We start from the raw sequence: 18,982 nt of genomic DNA, 5'->3' as shown, positions 1-18,982 counted from the left end.
CAGATTCGAAATTCAAATGTAATATTTTTTTATAATTAAGTGTAACAGTATTTATGGCCAGACTAAGTATATTGTTAACCAACGCACTTTTTTTTCGTGTTATGTTTTATTTACTTTTTTTGCGCAGACTGTTTTATCTCTCCATTATTTCATAATTCTTTCCAGTGGTTAAAATTAAAATAGTTGCTAATGTGCCGAATCTTTTATATGAATTTAAATAGGTTAATTCTCTCTCTCGAGTTAAGTGAATAAGTTTAATTGCTATGTATGTAAAATTTAAGATACAGCACTTATACATGCATAAAATCGTAAAAATATATAATTTAAGATATATAAAAAAATGATTACCTTTGGAAATAATTCTCGGTCGGAGGTAATAGTTAATGAAATTAAAATAGGGATCTATAATTGATATAAAAATAAAAATAAAAAAAATATTTTGGTTAATTACACAGGAGACACGAAATATCCCTGCTCATTATGAGCATAATGATTGTGATGATCCTATACTCAATTCTACATGTGTCTGTTTGTTGGAATACGTATACATATTTTTATTATGTCAAATTTAAATAAATATTGATGTCGATGTTCTTGTGAAAATACTGCCGGTATGCAAAATTTGCGATAGGTTGCTTGTAAAAATTGGTCAAAACTATGTGTAATAAATTTGTATAGGTACTCCGACACGCTGCGGGGTCGCGGACAAATTCCAACAAGTACCCGTGGCCCCTTCATTAAAGCGGTTCGACGGAACACAGAGAGATTTTATTCGGTAGGAATCCAACACAACCGGCCCTTTTTCCGGAGATCGTGTGTGTCTATGCAAGATTTCCCAACAATAAAAAATTGTATTCCGTCTATGTTGATTAAAAAAAAGTCCATCAGAAAACAAATACACTAAGCAGAATCGAGCAATGGGGGTCTTGGGCTATTAACTTTTCTTCTTTTTTCCTGACAAGAAATATCTGGCACTCGCTGATGAAAAAATCCTTTTACATTTTTAAATAAATTGTCAAGGTTATTGATGTAGGTAAAGCGTATTCATTTCACTTTGTTGTGGCGATTCAGAAAAGTACATCACACAAAAGTCCCTTTGTTTTTTATTTATTTTGTATTAAATGCTGAAAATACAACAGTACTATTTCGGTATTTTAATGAAATATGCATGTTTTTTCTTGGTTTGGCACCTGGGTAACCATTTTTTTGACTTGCCGAAACTTGACTTACATCTTTGTTTAAAATAAATTATCTTGCGTCCCTTGTAAGCATGGTTTAGATAACCCATCTATGCAGGGATACTTTACAATGTAGGATTTTTTTTAAAGTCAAATTGAAAAAATCCTTCATTGGAGTCTTATAACGAGAAATACTACAAACCTACAATGGGTTTTAATTTTTTTTAATTTTCGAAAATTTCGAAATATCGGAAACCAACAAACTTTTACCTTGTATATACATGGTTTCTATACTTAGCTTTACATAACTAGTTTCTATGTGACTGGGTTTTATCCAAAGCAGTCTATTTAATATATTTTTGTTAAATCATCTGTATAATAATAAATTTCATCATCATCATCATCATCATCATCAGCCCATATATGTTCCCACTGCTGGGACAGAGGCCTCCTATGAGGGTTTAGGCCATAATCCACCACGCTGGCCAAGTGCGGGTTGGCAGATGTCACATGTCATCGAACTTTTGATTCTTGGACATGCCGGTTTCCTCACGATGTTTTCCTTCACCGTTTTAAGCAGTAGTGATGTTATCCACATGTGCAGATAAATTGAAAAATCAATTTATTTCCTGCACGCTCGCCCGGTATCGAACCCCGACTTATCGATTTTGAAGTCCGAGGTTCTCACCACTGAGCCACCATTGCTTTTTATGAATTTAATTTAAGCATATTAAACAAAGAAGAATACCTATGTTTGGACAATGAATTTTATTATTTTAGAAATCCGACGAATTACATTGAGCATTACATTCAAAAACAATCCTCGCATAATACAACGAATTTTAAATCCTTCGCTCATGGTAAATACGGGTATGCAAAGGCCAAATCCGAACACATCTCATTAGAATTTCAAGCTGCTGAAAGGATTTGACAGGGATCAAATAGAAGTCAGCTTCGGCTACTATTGTTTTAAAAATGTATCTATTCTATAATAAATCTATACCTATCCCATGGGTGTAAACATATTCTATTCTATCTGGTTATTTTTGAATAACCAGTTGTATTGACAGTTCATAAATAGGTTATTTTTGAAGTGAAAACATGTTGGGCTCTTTTTGGTAGGGGAAAATTTCAGGGAGCGTCACTGACATGCTACAGCTGTGAAAGTTATTTTAATACTAAAATTTTAAGTTATAAACTTAAAAGAGCAAGTAATGAGTTTTTTGTAGTTAGTCCCCTCTTTTTTAACGTAACCAGAAATGAAATGTACATTCATTCAGAAATTAATATCCATAACAAAACATGCAATTATAGGTCTATGAGTACTACTTTTTCAAAATGATACAGGTAAGAGTAATAGAGTAATAACACCAAATGTCCCTTAAAATCCCTAAAGTGCCTCTGTATACCCATTGTAAGCCTTCCAAAAGACCGGGTATCTTCCTACAGGTTGTGTCCAAGTATTTTGGAGAAAACATAGGTTATATCATCTATATATGAATCCGGGGATACGACAGTGCCGCCGTTAAGTCGAGCGAAAAAGCGGCCTAGTCGCACCATCCTTTTCTAGGAGAAATTCTATTATTTGAATCCCCTATAACTTCCCTGTGGTTTAAATTTGAAGCCTGATCTAACAGTAACTAAACAAGCATTGTATAACAAGGATATGTTTATATTTAATTTATTTTGAACAAGTAGATTAAGAATTATGACTAGTCAAAGTTTTTAATTTAGTCACTCATCATTAAAACTCTACAAAAGCTATTTCTATCAGAAATAAAAGTTTCAAGCTTAGAATAAAACTTGTGTTTTGTGTAAAATTAAGGAAATATCAAAATATTTTTTACTTTCGCTATAGTTATCTAGAAACACCAGTTGGTGTTTCTTCAGTTGCATAAAAAATCTTGTAATCCCATAAATATACCTATATAGGATTTCAAAGTTACATTTGCGGTGAATTAATCAGTGTATGAGCGAGCGGCAACCGCGATCAAACACGCGAGCTAGCTATTTAGGTGTGCCTAGAAATCTTACCTGTAAGTTAGCAATTTTCGTTTATAATTACGATTGTTTTATTAGTTTGTCAACTGAAACGCTTACTCATTAGTAAACTGGAATTATTCAATATGAAATATTTTTGATAGACATTTATATGTGGTCACTATAGAATGCTGTTAGGTTAGATAATTACGAAGCAACTAATGACAGAAGGTCCCTTAAGTAGGGACTAAATAAACTAATAACCGACTTGGTGTTTCGTGGATCTTACAACATTTTACGGCAGATGAATTGCGTTGCGCTTGCGAGATAGGTTTTTTTATGGGATAAAACCTTTAGGTCTTTTTTATTAGTTGTAATTTTCATGTTTATTTCAATGTATACGCAAGTCTTGGTTATAAATAATTATCATGCAATATTTTTAAATGTAGGTAGGAGAAGTGGTTTGGTTTAACACAGTAAATTGAAAATAAGCGACCACAGTTGTTTTTATCTTTGTCCCATAGCTTCCGACGAAAACAATCACGTAATATATTTATGGAATTCTAATAAATTTTTCATTTTCAAACGAAACGAATAACAACTTAATATAGTATAACAGCTTCAAGTTCTATATTTGTACTTATTATTAACTGAATGAATTTAAATCACATTTTATGCATGATTAGGTATATACATAATAGTAAACCCGATAGACGTTGTCCTTGCTTACTATCTTCTCCACGCTAACAGTCACAAGTTTAAAAGCTTTCGGAGCCACCATCAGCTCAAAGATGAGGACATCTGACTTCCATCGAAAAGTTAGGGGTTCGAGATCATATGAGTGTGAAAAACGAATAAAATTTATCAATCTATCTGCATATTATCTTAAACATCGATGTTCAAGTTTGATGACATGTGATATCTGCCAACCCGACTTGGCCAATGTGGAAGTTGAGCCTGAGCCTCCATGGTAGGACTCTGTTTATGCAGACGTATATAAGCTCATGATGATAAGTTTAAGTGCAAATTCGTTAAGTATTTATCATTCAAAGCTACTCCTGACATTAAAAGGCACGATAAAAAAGTATTTACGTATCAGTCGAGCTGTTTAACAGCGATTCCGTGACCAATGGAAATAGAGATTCAATTTTAATATATTTTATTGATCTTTTTAGATCTTCGAGATTCGACAAAATATTCAGTTTTCTGGTGACTTTATTATTTTCTTTGGTTTGTGTAACTAATATGAGTGTATTCATCAATCTCTTCTTGTTTATTTCGGCATTCCCAATTTAATTTGATTTTATTTACCTATATACATACGATGGATCTTACAACTCTTTTCGTTTTCATTTTAATAATTTTTTTTATACGATAGAATTTACAAAATCTGGAATTGGCTAATAATTCGCCAATATTGCGCGCAATAGTTTTGAGATGTTTTAAATTTTTTATTTGTAATATTTAATTTGTTGTTTAATTTTTATGGTTTGAATTATTATTTGAATAAACAAAATAGTGTATTTAGGTGATTTGTATTTTTGTTGCAGGTAATCTTCTTGTTATTCTCGTTGTAACGCTATCCAGGCGTTTGAGGTCCATTACCAACTTCTTTTTAGCAAATTTAGCCGTTGCAGACTTATGTGTAGGTGTGTTTTGCGTGTTCCAAAATTTGACCATATATCTGATACCCAGGTAAGTCTTCTGTCTTTTTAATTACAAGTTATATGAATAATACACTTTAAATTGATAGTTTCTACGGAGTCATATCAATCATATTAATATTGGTAAATTATCGTGATTAAGCGCTTAGAGAATTGAATACAACACCCAGACATATTTGTTTCCACTACAATAGTGCAGGACTTGGCATAGACTTATTATTACGACTCTTTTATGTAAATTCTTTGCAACGATTTAAAGTGGGAAATATATAAAATTCTCGGGTTTTGTTACGGGCTTGCTCGACTATTGATAAGGTCTGAATGAAGTGCGCATTAGTGTTTATTTAAACCAGTGAATAATTAAGAGTGAAGTAATAAAGGATAGCTTAATAAAAGACAAAGGGTTTTCTAATAAACGATCGATCATTGATAAAAGTGGCATTAATAACGCACATAAATTTTTTATATGTTTTTGAACGATTTACCGTAACGTAAACATCATTTACCATGACACACAATAGCCGGCGAAACGAGCCGACTGCAATAAAGTGATTTACGCTTCCAGTACAAAATCATTTAGGACGCGAATTGGGATTTTTTAAAGCTTTATGGCTATTTTATAGTATGCCGTTATAAACGGATGGGTGAAGTCATGTGTAGTTTACACCTGTGAAATTCAATTCAGCACTCAGCATAAAGTTAATATTTACTCAATAAATAAGCAATGATATTATAAATATAATATTTTGTGCAAATGTGTTTCGACACGGCGATGTTTGTTAACTGAAACTACAATTGTACTATGTTAAAAATATGTTAGCAGACATACACAATTGTGCAAAATGTATACATGTTTATCCACTAATTATTAAGTACCACCTTGTTATTACTGTGAGCTGTTATCTGAAATATAAATAAATAAATAAATAAATAAATAAATATTGACTGTGTTGAGAAAATGCATTAGTGTTGGTTATTAAATAAAAATTAATTAAGCAAGCAGGGGTAAGCCTTGTGGAACGTGGTCGGAATCAGAAAATAGTTAATCGTACAATATTTTTTACAATTTTTTTCTTGTTTTTTTATGTCATCGTAGGCAATGGAGCTGGTGGGTCTCGTGTGGATAAGCGCTGCCACCGCCCATGAGCATTAGGAGAAGCGTAAGATCGATGCAGACTTTTACGCAATTTTACAATTACAGTTTAAGGCTAAAATCTGTTATATATGTGCATAATAATTCAAAATTTTAGCATAAAATAACTGATGAATTAAACAAGAGTAGATAAATCTGAATCTCCATATTATTTTATCCATAAAAAATAAAAAAAGCATTTAAAGTTACTCAACATTACACTTTATTATTAACTGTTTCAAAAAACGTTACTCATTAATAAAATAGTTTATTGATTGAAAAGTCCTCTTTAAGAAAATAATCGTAAGTGTACGAACTAGATGTAACTCGTCTCTTAATAATACAAGAACAGATTTACAACATTTCTTTATTTTCAGTTGGGTTTTTGGCGACTTCTTGTGCAAAATGTATCAGTTTGTGCATTCGCTGAGTTACACGGCTTCAATATTTATTCTCGTTGTCATATGCACGGAAAGATATTTTGCTATTATACATCCGATAACATGTAAGCAAATACTAACATCGACAAGACTGAGGGTAAGTTATTCTCTGTTTAAAGTAAAAAGATCAATCTTCTTGAATCCAAATATATCATATTGGTGATCAGTAAATATAATCCAAGCTATTTTTACGATGATATCAAATGCTTTTTTGATGTGTAAATATCTTAACAATGACGCCCTCTGTCAACACCAAGTATGCGATAACTTCTATTCACGTATTTAATTTTGACCCTAGCGATTCGCAATAGCAATGTCATGTGTCACAAAATTGTAATAATATACGTCTTGTCAGTTTGTTTGAATAACATTTTTATTCTTCTGTATATTTGCTTAAGACTTGATTATTTTTTTATAATAGACAGCAAAGGTCGGTATGGTATGCGATCAACATCACCCATAAACATTACTAGGTCACGCTATATTCTGTGCAAATGTATTTCCAACTTTACTGGATACGGGATAACGAAAGGACAGGGGAAATAAAGGAAAAAACTAGGAAGGATAAAAAAAAGACGGGCCTCCGGCTCCCCCACTCACCTAACAAACCATACTACTATTTCGCGCCGATTTTCTGTGGGGGTGTGGTTCTTTCCCCGGTGCGAGCAGGCCTAACTCGTGCTGAAACGTGCTCGACTACCCCACTAAATTATAACTGACTTAATGATTATATTGGAATTAATGATATAATGAACACATGAATATTATTTGTCCTTTTTATGTGAAAGCTAAAATGAGGATACCTAATATACGTGTTGCATATATTACAATAGAGGGTAACTGTGCCTACATGTTCATTATTTTTTTTAATTGTTTTTATTTTTTAGCTGGTTATTCTTGGTGTTTGGATAACAAGTGCTGCGTATAGTGCACCGAAGTTTATTTGGGTGGAAACGATTACAAATGATCTTGGCGATGGCCACTTGGAAACTATATGCATCCAGCATCGTATGAAGTATAACTCGGAAATATTCGACATGGTCAATTTCGGTCTATTGTATGTTACACCTCTTTGCGTTATGACGGTAAGTAGCTCATAAAGTATTTGTTTATATTCAGTTTAATAGGGTTAACCATTCAAGGTTTTACGACAAAATGCGTATGTTTATGTGTTAGGAGCAATCTACAATGGTGTAGAACTTTACCACGTTGCTCTCATAAAATCCATTCGAATGCTTTATGGTAACTAATTTAAACCCTCACATTAAATTGCGCAGGTATGTACTAGAAACGTTGTTTTTATTTTTAACAATTAAGTGTGGTTTGCATTTACATTTTAATAGTACTTCGAAGGAAAAATTAAGCAAAACAATGAAATAGTGGGTTTATATACAAACGAAAATAGTTCACGCTAAATGAACACGCTAAAACATAATCTGTATGACATAACATCGGCAAGATAAAAAATTCAATCCGTTTTATGCAGCTTTTCTGCAGATAGCGGATTAGAACCTTATAGCTTATTGCTCTTGTGAATAAGAGAGTGAAAAATGGTAATCAATAATAGTCAGTTAAATAATAAAAAATGTTATATTTTAAAGTAACTTTCAGCAGAATGCAGTAACAATTGTGCAGTACTTGTATCGTTAATTACGCGACCGAATAGAGCTGCACTGCAAATAACTTTGTAAAATTTTATTAGTAGTTTAATTAAGTTTGTAGACAAAATTCCACTGCCGTGCTCTGCCGGTTACCTATAATCGATTAATGCGGAATGCGTAATAACCATCTGTAGATCAGAGGATAGAGGTAGTATAGTTCTTAGTTACTGCAATTCATTCACGTATTTTGTCCCCTTGGGATTAAACAAAATATTGAAATTCAAACAATAATTAAGTTTTATCTACAATCTAATATGGTTGTAAAAGCTATATCAAATATCTTCAAATCTTTTTTTTATTTATTTTTAATAATGTTACAACGGGATTTCAATCCCATTGTAACATTATTATACCTCTGTACTTACATTTCTGATGCGGTGGCACAGGTAACACTCAAGAAACCATTCAGTATTTTAGTCCAATTATGTAGCAACATTAATCATCAATATGAAACATTGGCTTTCGCCCCGGCTTCGCCTATGGTATATAATATTTAACACTTCAGTAGGTACATCAAAAATGCAACGGTGACATAATTATTAGACGAAAAAAACATACAAACTGTTCAGCTTTATATTAATGTTATAAGGTTTTACATAAGGTCAAATTGTACAACAATAAGGCAGAATTAGCCAAGAAAATCACTTTATTCATTATTTTAATATTCATTTAATATATTGACATAAAAAAAGTTTAAGATAGGTATTGTTTCCTATTTTTATACAATCGTTCCGACTCCGCCCGAGTAGCTTTTTTGTAAGACTTTTAAACTTTTACAAGTTATTATTCTATCTCAGGCGGGGACAAATCCAACAAGAAAAGTTCAATCGGCCATTCTCGAGTTATAAGTGGTATAACTAACACAACTTTTTAAAGCATTTTTGTTGTTTATGCATACCAACATACCACATATGCCATACCCAGAGCATTCGGCCAAAGTGTCCTCAGTTATGTCCAACTCGCACTGCCTAGAAGTACCTAGTTAAACTCTATAGTGTTCCGGAGTGTGAGTTTTTTGTGGAATTTAGCCTTTTTAATTTATTTTCATTTATTTTTTATTTTAAATTTCCAACAAAGAAAATATTATAAAACTCTAAATTCTAAACTTACTTATATAATAACAACAAAATATGGTTCTTTACTTAAAGGAAATTACAACAATCAGCCTTTTGGTTGGGGTCAAAACATACTTAGCATTTGTTATTTACAGCTCCAAAATCAGTATCCCAATTCAAACGGAGACACATCTAACTAATCAAAAGTCATTGAAATCTCTTCGGCTGTTCTTCAGTACTTAATGGTGTAATTAATACGACTTCCTTTTAAATATATGTCACCATTGAAACAACTTTTTTTATACAACGCGTTTTCCCTGGTTCTAATTCTAGAGTTGAAACAAAACACGGGTTTTAACTGTAACATAAAGATATAGATAATAGATAATAATCTTTTAAAATTGTATTTATTATTCTATTTCCAACCATCTAAATTGCAAATCTTTTCTGTACATTCATTAATTAGGAAGTTACATACACTGGTAGTGAATACATTACTTTAGAACCTTTAGGAAATGGGCTTTCATGTGTACTCGTGTTAACAAGCTTTTAACCCATCGCCCTGCCGAGCCTTTTAAATTTAACCCTTATCTAAAACCATTGTTGGGTTTGAGTTTTGTACATGTAAACACGACGTATCTTAAGCAATTTCATTGTTATTTAAGTTTTGCTTACTAGAACAAATTCAACACATATTAATTAACATTACATGTATGTACTCTCTTTAGGGATCGAGATAACATTTATACGTATGTAAATTTCCTTACTACTTAAGATACAAAATGTAGTACATATATTTATTTATTTATTCTTTATTGCACTAATTTAAACAGTCGAGAAAAAGAAAAGAGACAAATAGATAAAAGCTTACATATTTATACAGTACAATGGGTGGTCTTAGAGCGATTTCTTCCAGACCTATATATATAGGTCTGGATATATATATATATTTATTATTAAAGTCTCATTAAATTTTGACATGCAAAATTTGATTTTTATTGGGTATCGTATAAAATGTAGAAATAATACAATTTTATAATATGATGATATATGAAATCACGCAAATATTATGAATATGAAAGTTTGTTTATTTGGATGTTAGTCCGTCATTCATGTTGAAACTACATAACGGATTTTGATGAAATTTGGTATACGGACGGGATATGGGCTGACTTGGGTGATAGGATACTTTTTATCACGATTAAATTCTCCCTTGGGATAAAACAGAAATCTTAATATCCAGTCGGAGTCAGGGCGAGCGTCTAGTATTTCTACTGGTTTACATATTTATTTTTTTGTATTGGGTTATATACGTATAGATTGATACAGATAGATTTAATAACTTGTAAGGAGAAATACTTGTGAGGAATAAATCCAAATATAACCCTGTTTCTACGTTTCCAATAAAAACTGTAGAATTTCATCAATATGGTTCGTTACATTACCTTATTTCAATTGATAAAACGTATTCCGTGTAACAAAACAGTAATAAATAATTTATTCTATTGGTACTCTCACAAAATTTCATAAGCCGGGATTTCGCAATTAAAAGCCAATTAAGCCAATTTTTCTGTATGTTATATTTATACAGACAATTAAATATATAATATGTACTTATGCACTCATGTATATATTTCTAGTTATAATAAAAAAGGTTATAACATATATTAATTATACTATACGATATCTCAGCGAATAAATATCGCTCTACATTATTCACAGTTGAAAAGAAAGCTTTTGTTGAACTTTTTGCTTTATTTTTATTTCTATAGACCCAAAGTAATAAGTCCGAAATGGGTAAATTATTACTGTTGTTTAAACTTTACCCAATTAATTGAACGGCACGGAAATTTATTTAAACTGTGGTCATTATGCGATGTATTTCAATTGTCCAATTATTAATTGGTCATTGTTATTGTTTGTAAAACATAACTGTAATTAATGATCTTACGTTGAATTTTATATATGTATAGACAAAATTGCGCAGCTTTAGTGTTATTATCTTAGTAATGTGCCGGAACATAATTTTCTAAAAGACAGGAAGATAAATTAAAATATTGGTGGTAAATATTAGTATGGCGGTTCTTTAGAGGTCTAAATAAGTAATGACAAAAAGGAAAATGATTGGTACCCGCAGCCTAATAGCGTGAGCGTGTCAGAAGAATGATGAAAATTGTACGTATTACAAAATTTTTGTATTATCCGGTAGTTGAGAGAACAGGAGAGGAAGATAGCGTGATGCTATAAATGCACAAAATAGACTACTTTTCCTAATGGTATAAATAAATATATTTTTAATTTATTATTATGAATAATAATGTATATATTTATATGTTGATAAGGAATTTCTTTGAAAAAAATAAATAAATGACTAATGTACAACATATAATATGTTAGTACTTCAAAAAATCTACAGTCAGACACTGTCGTAATTTTCCTATTTTGAACGAAATAACTCCGTGTGAGATTTGTTTTTGGATTACGAAACTATTATAACATTAGCAAATTCCACACAAGTCTCCAGTTGCTCCGCCCTACCCTAAAAGTAATTTCCGGTTCTTGAACACGAATACCCGTTCCCTACGATTCTTAAACAAACTCTTTTTAAATGTTCCTGTTCATAGATCGTATGTCTATGAATGTTCCTTTACGGTTTGTCTATGAAACTGTGGAACAATTTGCCTGAACATATCAGAAGGGCATAGAAGGCATTGAATGAGTTCAAACAGCAGCTACATTTTTACTATTTAACTTTATGAAATCCATTTGTATATACATGTATTGTTTGTATTATTATACTTATCTATTTTATTATTTTTAAGTATGTACATTGTTAAACATAGTTCTAGTGTTGCGCACCACCTTTTCATAAAACTCAATCAAAGGATTGAGTTGATAAGTCAACCGCGATCTAAGAATAGAGATTGCCATCTTAGGCATTAGGCCCTTTCTTTGTGCGTAATTGTGTTCAATGTTTGTGTATTTTTTATTGTTTCCTTTATCTTGGTGCAATTAAAGTGCGAAGTTCATTTAAAATAATTGCACATAAATTACTCACGATTGACTTTCCATTTTTGTTTCGTCTTGAAATATTTATATATAAAACATTAAAATACGGTTTAATCACACTTAACTCAACACTTTTATTTTAGTTGTTTGGAAAGCTAAATAAAAAGAATAATCGCCAAAGAAATGTCATGAATAACTTTAATGGTATTTCTCTAAACTGAATTTTTTTTTTTTTTATGGCAGGGCAAGCAAAGGAGCAGGTGGGCCACCTGATGTTAAATGGTCACCACCGCCCATAAACACTTGCAACACTAGAGGTGTTACAAGTGCTTTGCCGGCCTTTCAGGGACATATACGCTCTTTTCTTGAAGGCCCCAATGTCGTAATTGTTCGAAATCAAAGTTTTTCGAAAAAAAAAAGTAAAATGCTGTCATAAAATGTACTTACAAGTTACAGGTATGCAAAAACATTAGGTTATCAAACTCCCCACTGAATCTTAGAAATAATTCTCATTTTACTTGGGCACAGATAATATAATACTATACCAGTACTTGGGAGCTAGTTATGTTATAAGTACGTAAGGCGAATACCGCTCGTGAGATAAAATTGAAGCGCTATCACTCCTTCTATCTGCACTATAACAATTTTTACTGCTCGGCTCGGTTTAGTGAAAAGGACGAAAAAAAATGATGAATAGTTTTTGACATAATCTTAAAAAACATAAAAAAAACATCTTAACTTAGCTCTGGATAATTATGTTGTGGAGCTATGGGTGTTAATCTATTAAAAAGGTCTTAGTAGTTAAAACTAAAAAGATAAGATCTAGTTAAAGGGGAAATATCCAATTTCGCCCAGCAAATATCACTATATCAAAATCCGTTATACGTCGTGACCACTATCAGACAACTGTTTGTTGAAGAAACTGCCCTGTGGCAGTTTCTTCAAGAAGCCCCCTCTTTATCACAGGGCACTTGTCCTAATATTCCACCTATTTCCAAAAAATCATTCAAACGTATTTTTAATAATAGAATTCCAAGTAATTCAAGGTGATAGAAGACATTATGTGCAGATTTTAAAATGATTTATTTTTATCATATATGCCTCGTCTATGGCTTTTGATTTTTAAAGGATTAAAAATTTCATCTACTCTATCAATGATTAAAATCCACGCTTAATCCTTTTTCAGAAGGATTGTTAAATGTTAATTTCTGAAAGTATTATGTCCTTAATTTTATGTAATTGTTTTTCTCTAGAAACAATTTTTTTACTGTTTGCCGACGGATCGTTCTTAAAAATTGCCTCCATTTAAATTTTAATTTACTGATGGAATGTAATTAAAAAGGGACTTTCCTTGTAACAGAAAAATGTTTTTTATTTGTCAATATAGTGACATATATCGTTGTATAAGTATATGTCGCAAACAACTAGCTTATTCAGCCTTTTAATTAGCTGCCTGAGTTATGTTTGGTATATTAAACAAAACAATATTTCTTGTATTATGATCTTTATTGCCTGGATGATATAAGCTAGAGTACTCTGATGATAAGTCGCCTATATGCCACTTCTGGCAACCACCAGCAGTGTTTGCGTGAAAAAGTAGTAAACATCTATTCATCCCCACAAACTTCCCGTCTATAGGTAATAGCAGTACTATTTAATATATCGATACTTATATACTTGAAAAAAAAGCCGTGATCATAGGCTTTAAATTGTCGCTCAGTTTTAGCGATAAATGTGTTGAGAGGCACAGGAACGTAAACATGTTTAAAACACGTAGGTCTCGAGCAAGATGGTTTAGTTCTCATCACAAGTTAAAATAGAACAGTGGCTAATTGAAGCGCAACTCCATTTATCACTTGGGTAAATTTGCTAATGATGGCCTCAGGCAATCTTGATGTCGGTTAACTATTGATCTGGTGGATTTAACAGCTAAGATTAAAAAAGTTGTTTCTTTCGAACTCGTGCCAAATTTTTGCGTGTTTATCATTTAACGAAATATTCGTTGTTTTCACTTATTGTCATGTTTTAATCAAATTGTCCAGGAAGAACGAAATTTCAATCAAACAAAACCCGAATTAAGGAAGGGATCGTATCATAACTAATCTATACTTATATCATAAAGCTGAAGAGTTTGTTTGTTTGTCTGTCTGATTTGAAAAATTATTTTCAGTTTCATTGTGAGATACCCCATTTATTGAGAAAGGTTTTAGGCTATATATCATCAGGTACTACGTAGGTAAAACCGTGGGGTGCAGCTAGTCCTAAATAAAATTGTTACAAGTTCAATATATTCTTTCAACGAGTTAAAATTGTATGTGATTATAGCCCCTGACAAATATCAGAGTTGTACATATTATTTCCGATTTATTTTTCTGTTTAAACTCCGACATAGATTGAGGAAAACGTTACATATTTTCTGCAGGAGGTAATTTCTATTAATGAGTTTACTTTCTTAAAATTTCTTATCATTTGACATAACTTCTTGACTTGATTCGAAATCAAGCTTTTCATAGCGAAAATATATATTTATAACTCTCTGACTCGAGTAAAATGGACGTTTGAATGAGAATTTTAGAAAGATCTCGGAATTTTTGATAAAAATTTTCTTAGGAAATTAACGTTTTTTTAAACACCCCAGAGAAATTATTATGAAAGTTTGAGAGAGGATCTAATAACATTTATCAAAAAAAATGATCTTGGTTTGCTCATGATAGAAATAACAACAGAGTTAGTAGGTGGTAAAGTAATAAAAATACGTTGGTAATATTTTTTTAATATAGATGATATTTTGTTGCAAATACACATTAATGTATGGTTCTGAACACGACACTGGGTATGTATGCTTTAAGATTAAACATTCTGAAGTGAGCAGTAGCCTTTTATCCCAATATTAAGCACGTTTAGCTTGGAAGAAAGTGAATCTTTGCGACACTGCACTGCAATATATACGCATAGTCAAATTTTACCCATTCCATTTTGATAGAAAGTCATCTAAGACTATTTAATGGTAGAATTATCAATATTATGCGTTTTGTGAATTATACACATTAAGACCAAATTATCTCTATTCTATCTCTTACTGTTAATAAAAAACAAACAAATTAATCATACTGGCTTTTTATTTAACATTCTCTCGATGTAACCTGCATGTAACTTTTTATGTTTTTGAGTTATTGCCACTTGGTCCCGTTTTAGAATCAGGAGTGATGCCTCCCTCCTGTTTGATGAACTTTGAACATTACACTGGGAATGAAAATATAAATATTACCCACAACACCCAACTTGTGTAAATCATTGAATATGTCTTTTAACGTTAGGTTGTGCTTTGATAGATGACTTTTTATTTAGGGGTTGCAATAAGTGAAAATTGAGCGTTAAATGCGAAAAAACGATTATTTAATGCAAATGTGATTCTGTTGCAACTCCAATCTCGACAGACAACTACAACAACCACGGAGCGAAATCATATGTTTTTTTAAGATGTTAGTATTCGCTAACGCATCAATATGTCCATAATTGACCTAGAGAATATTTACTGTGTTCCTGGGATATGCAATTCGACCCCTTTGTTTCTCATAAGCACAAATAATATATTAATGCTTTACAGTATAATAGTCTGTGACTTGATGACACACGCAACTTCGTCTGCTCTCAAACTGAATGTTGTGACAATATGTTTTAATGCTGCTCTGCTCCTATGCTTTGTAAAATTATTTTAAACATACATTTTCCGAAATAAGAAGACTATCCAATATAAAAAAAAATATTCAATTCGAACCTCCACCCCTGGGATTAGAATATTCAATCAAACAAACAAACAAATTCTTATATTTTTAACATTATTTTTAATATTAATATAGATCTTTAATACTGTAAAATAACTATTTAATAATTCGTTATAAGTTACTCATTTGTGTTTCATTTTTATAAAATAGAAATGTTTCTACTTTTTACGATGACAATTATTTATAAAAACAATCATACCTACTATTTGTCATTCTTACATTGAGTAATTATTGTTTATTCAAATGTTGATGACCCAAACAAATGTAACTTTTGCTAAAGTTTCATTGTAAATTGGCCGAGTTTATCTCTGGTACATTTAAAGTTCCTAATGTTCATGGTATTGAAAGCGATACTGCTCCATTTTATTATATTAAAATAATTTTCGTGATTTATGTGTTCCATTATTTTTTTTGTATTTATAAGAACTAGTAATTGAGTTTTAAAGTTACAATACATGATTCATTTCGTATATTATATGACACCGAGAAGTGATAGTGATGCGGCGCTAGTGTAAAGGCGCTTTAAATAGACTTTCAAATGGGATTATAAATATCAACATTAGTAGAAGACGTGCTTTCGCATTCGTTATGAATATTGGCATTGTTTGTTTTAGGTATTATACACGAGAATTGCGGTAGGTCTCTGGCAAAGTTCGAATGGTCTTAGGCACATGGGGCACGCTCAATGTTGTGCCACTGAGTGCCCTAGAATAGAGAAGCATACTTCAGGAAGTTATGAACCTCAGCGCACTTTTGTAGGAACAACTGAAACAAAGGTAAGAATGATGATGTTTTAAACATAAATTTTAAAATTATTTCAAGCAGAATAAATGTTTACGACCGATTTTTGTAAAAGAAAATGTTTTACATATTAAACATATAATATTAATAAAGTATCCGCGAAAATCCCCTGAAAATTTTCGTTAACACGTATAAAGCCCTTTGTTTCCAAACTTTTTGCCGTAAAATACGAAATCCTCGACGCGACACATAACTCCTTCTGTTTCGCTGATATTCGTCGTTTAATAAACAGCATTGGTGAGATGAGATAAGCTTTCTACAGTGTAAAAATATTATTTTATATTTATTCAACGTATTTCATATGTGAACGAACGAGTATACGGATATAAGTACTAATCTTTGTATGCCGTAATTATCCTTCATACTAGTACTACTTCGTACTAGGTAGTCTGATGTGATAACGCAGGTAACTGAATAACACTTACCCTCTTAACAAGTATTTGAATAATACAGCCACGTAAGAGTTTTTTAATATTATTATTAAATTGTCTGGCTGTGATATTTTTACTCATAATAAATATTTGTTTTAAAATCTATATCCATAAATTGGGTCCATAAAAACTCCACGAATTGTTTTAGAATTTACTATTCCATTTGTGTCGGTCCAATTGTAAATGCAAAAGCGCAGCCTCTGTTATCTTCAATACATTGCAGTGCGTTTCAATAGAAATAATTTAAGAGCAGAGTTTTAGTTCATATTTCTGTTTCATATTATTATAAAAATATTCGATGTGTAGTATGATATTATAAATCACGTATGTTCGCATTACTTTTTGGAAATATATACAAAGCCTCATAAATGAATAACGTCGTATAATTTACCTACTTCGTAAATTTTTTTGGCTATTTTAAGAAAAATGCTTACATTAACTTTATTTTGACAGGGCGTCTCAAGCTCCAAAGCGGAGAAGAAGAAGAGATCCACCCACCATCACGAGGGTCGGAGCTGTCATCACCTCAGCCATTTGTCACGCAACGTACTACGCGCGCGGCGCGGCGTCGTGCGAATGTTGATTGTCGTGGTGCTCACTTTCGCGATATGCAATTTGCCCTTTCATGCACGTAAAATGTGGCAGTATTGGTCGAGCGGATATCAAGGAACGAGTGATTTCAGTGCACTGCTAACGCCACTTACGTTTCTCATAACCTACTTTAACTCCGGAATAAATCCTTTGCTATACGCGTTTCTGTCGAAGAATTTCAGAAAGGGCATGAGGGAATTACTTTTCTGCAATTTTCACGGGAAGAGGAAGAGTGAAAATTTAATATTATTGAATCGTGTCGGTGGCACAGGCTTGCGGCGGAGCTCGACGCGCTCCACTCGCGCAAACTGCAGCACGGTTACGATAGCTCCCAATGGTGAATCGTGAGGGTTATATCGCAGGAGATTTCTGTGCAGGATGGAAAACGCAGATGTTTCCTGATTAACGTCGAGCACCGATGAGGTGACTGATAGTAGCGGACTGTACACGATCTCTACTATATCGAAAAAAGACTTGTATGATTGAGTGTGGTGAATGTATGTGTACGCCTCGTTGCTTAACGTTTTATTGACTCTCTGAACTTAGTGATCTCAAGAGCTTACCAAATAATGTGATGGAAATAATTGTTGTATAAGATTAAATGTTGTCGCAAAAGTTTGTAATTAGACAGCATATCGAAGCAAAAAGAAAAATGTACCTAAAATGTTTAACTAGTCACAAATGTTTGATATATGTGCATGTTGTAGATTATAACTAGAATATTTATGTGGGTATATCACAGCAATCATATGAATACATTTATTATTTATAATAAATGTTATGTTTTTTTGTTATAAATTCTATGTATATATTAAATAATGTGCAACAAACGAATGATAAATGTTTGTCTCTTAGAAAAATTTTAAAAATGTTATTACAAAAACTAGAGTAGTATTATTGATAAAATATTTATTAACGATTGGAACATTTCGATTGGAGCTCTACGATAAAAGTTTTATTAACGATTCTGACAACTCTAACAAAACTAAATTACAAATTAAAGTAATTCTCATTTCATGTTTCTAAGAATAGATATGAACAAACTGAATTTACATTATATTAAAGCCTATTGCATAAAGCACATGACCATAAATATCAGTAAAATATGAACTGCCTCCCGCATTGCACGACATTAGCTTCCGAATGTTATGTTGGGCCAATTAACATTGTTTAAACTATCTACACTGGTCGTCAAAAAAATCGGCCCACCTGCATTTTTACCGCAAATTGTGAATTTTTCTCAAACTATAGAGAA

General features: G+C 31.9%; 1 protein-coding gene across 1 annotated transcript in view; it reads left to right on the top strand.

Moving 5' to 3' along the window:
- Positions 1 to 18,461, top strand: part of LOC119829417 (trissin receptor) — a 104,420-nt gene extending 85,959 nt beyond the window's left edge. Inside the window, exons 3-7 of the mRNA XM_038351907.1 lie at positions 4,709 to 4,853; positions 6,332 to 6,491; positions 7,282 to 7,479; positions 16,519 to 16,680; positions 17,590 to 18,461. Coding sequence (XP_038207835.1) covers positions 4,709 to 4,853; positions 6,332 to 6,491; positions 7,282 to 7,479; positions 16,519 to 16,680; positions 17,590 to 18,075 — 1,151 coding nt within the window. The 3' untranslated portion in view covers positions 18,076 to 18,461. The remainder of the gene's footprint in view (positions 1 to 4,708; positions 4,854 to 6,331; positions 6,492 to 7,281; positions 7,480 to 16,518; positions 16,681 to 17,589) is intronic.
- The last annotated feature ends 521 nt before the right edge of the window (positions 18,462 to 18,982 follow it).

The sequence above is a fragment of the Zerene cesonia genome, chromosome 1, assembly GCF_012273895.1.
Source record: "Zerene cesonia ecotype Mississippi chromosome 1, Zerene_cesonia_1.1, whole genome shotgun sequence".
Taxonomy (NCBI): domain Eukaryota; kingdom Metazoa; phylum Arthropoda; class Insecta; order Lepidoptera; family Pieridae; genus Zerene; species Zerene cesonia.
The sequence above is the reverse complement of the archived record's forward strand: the minus strand, read 5'-3'. Positions and strand labels throughout refer to the sequence as shown.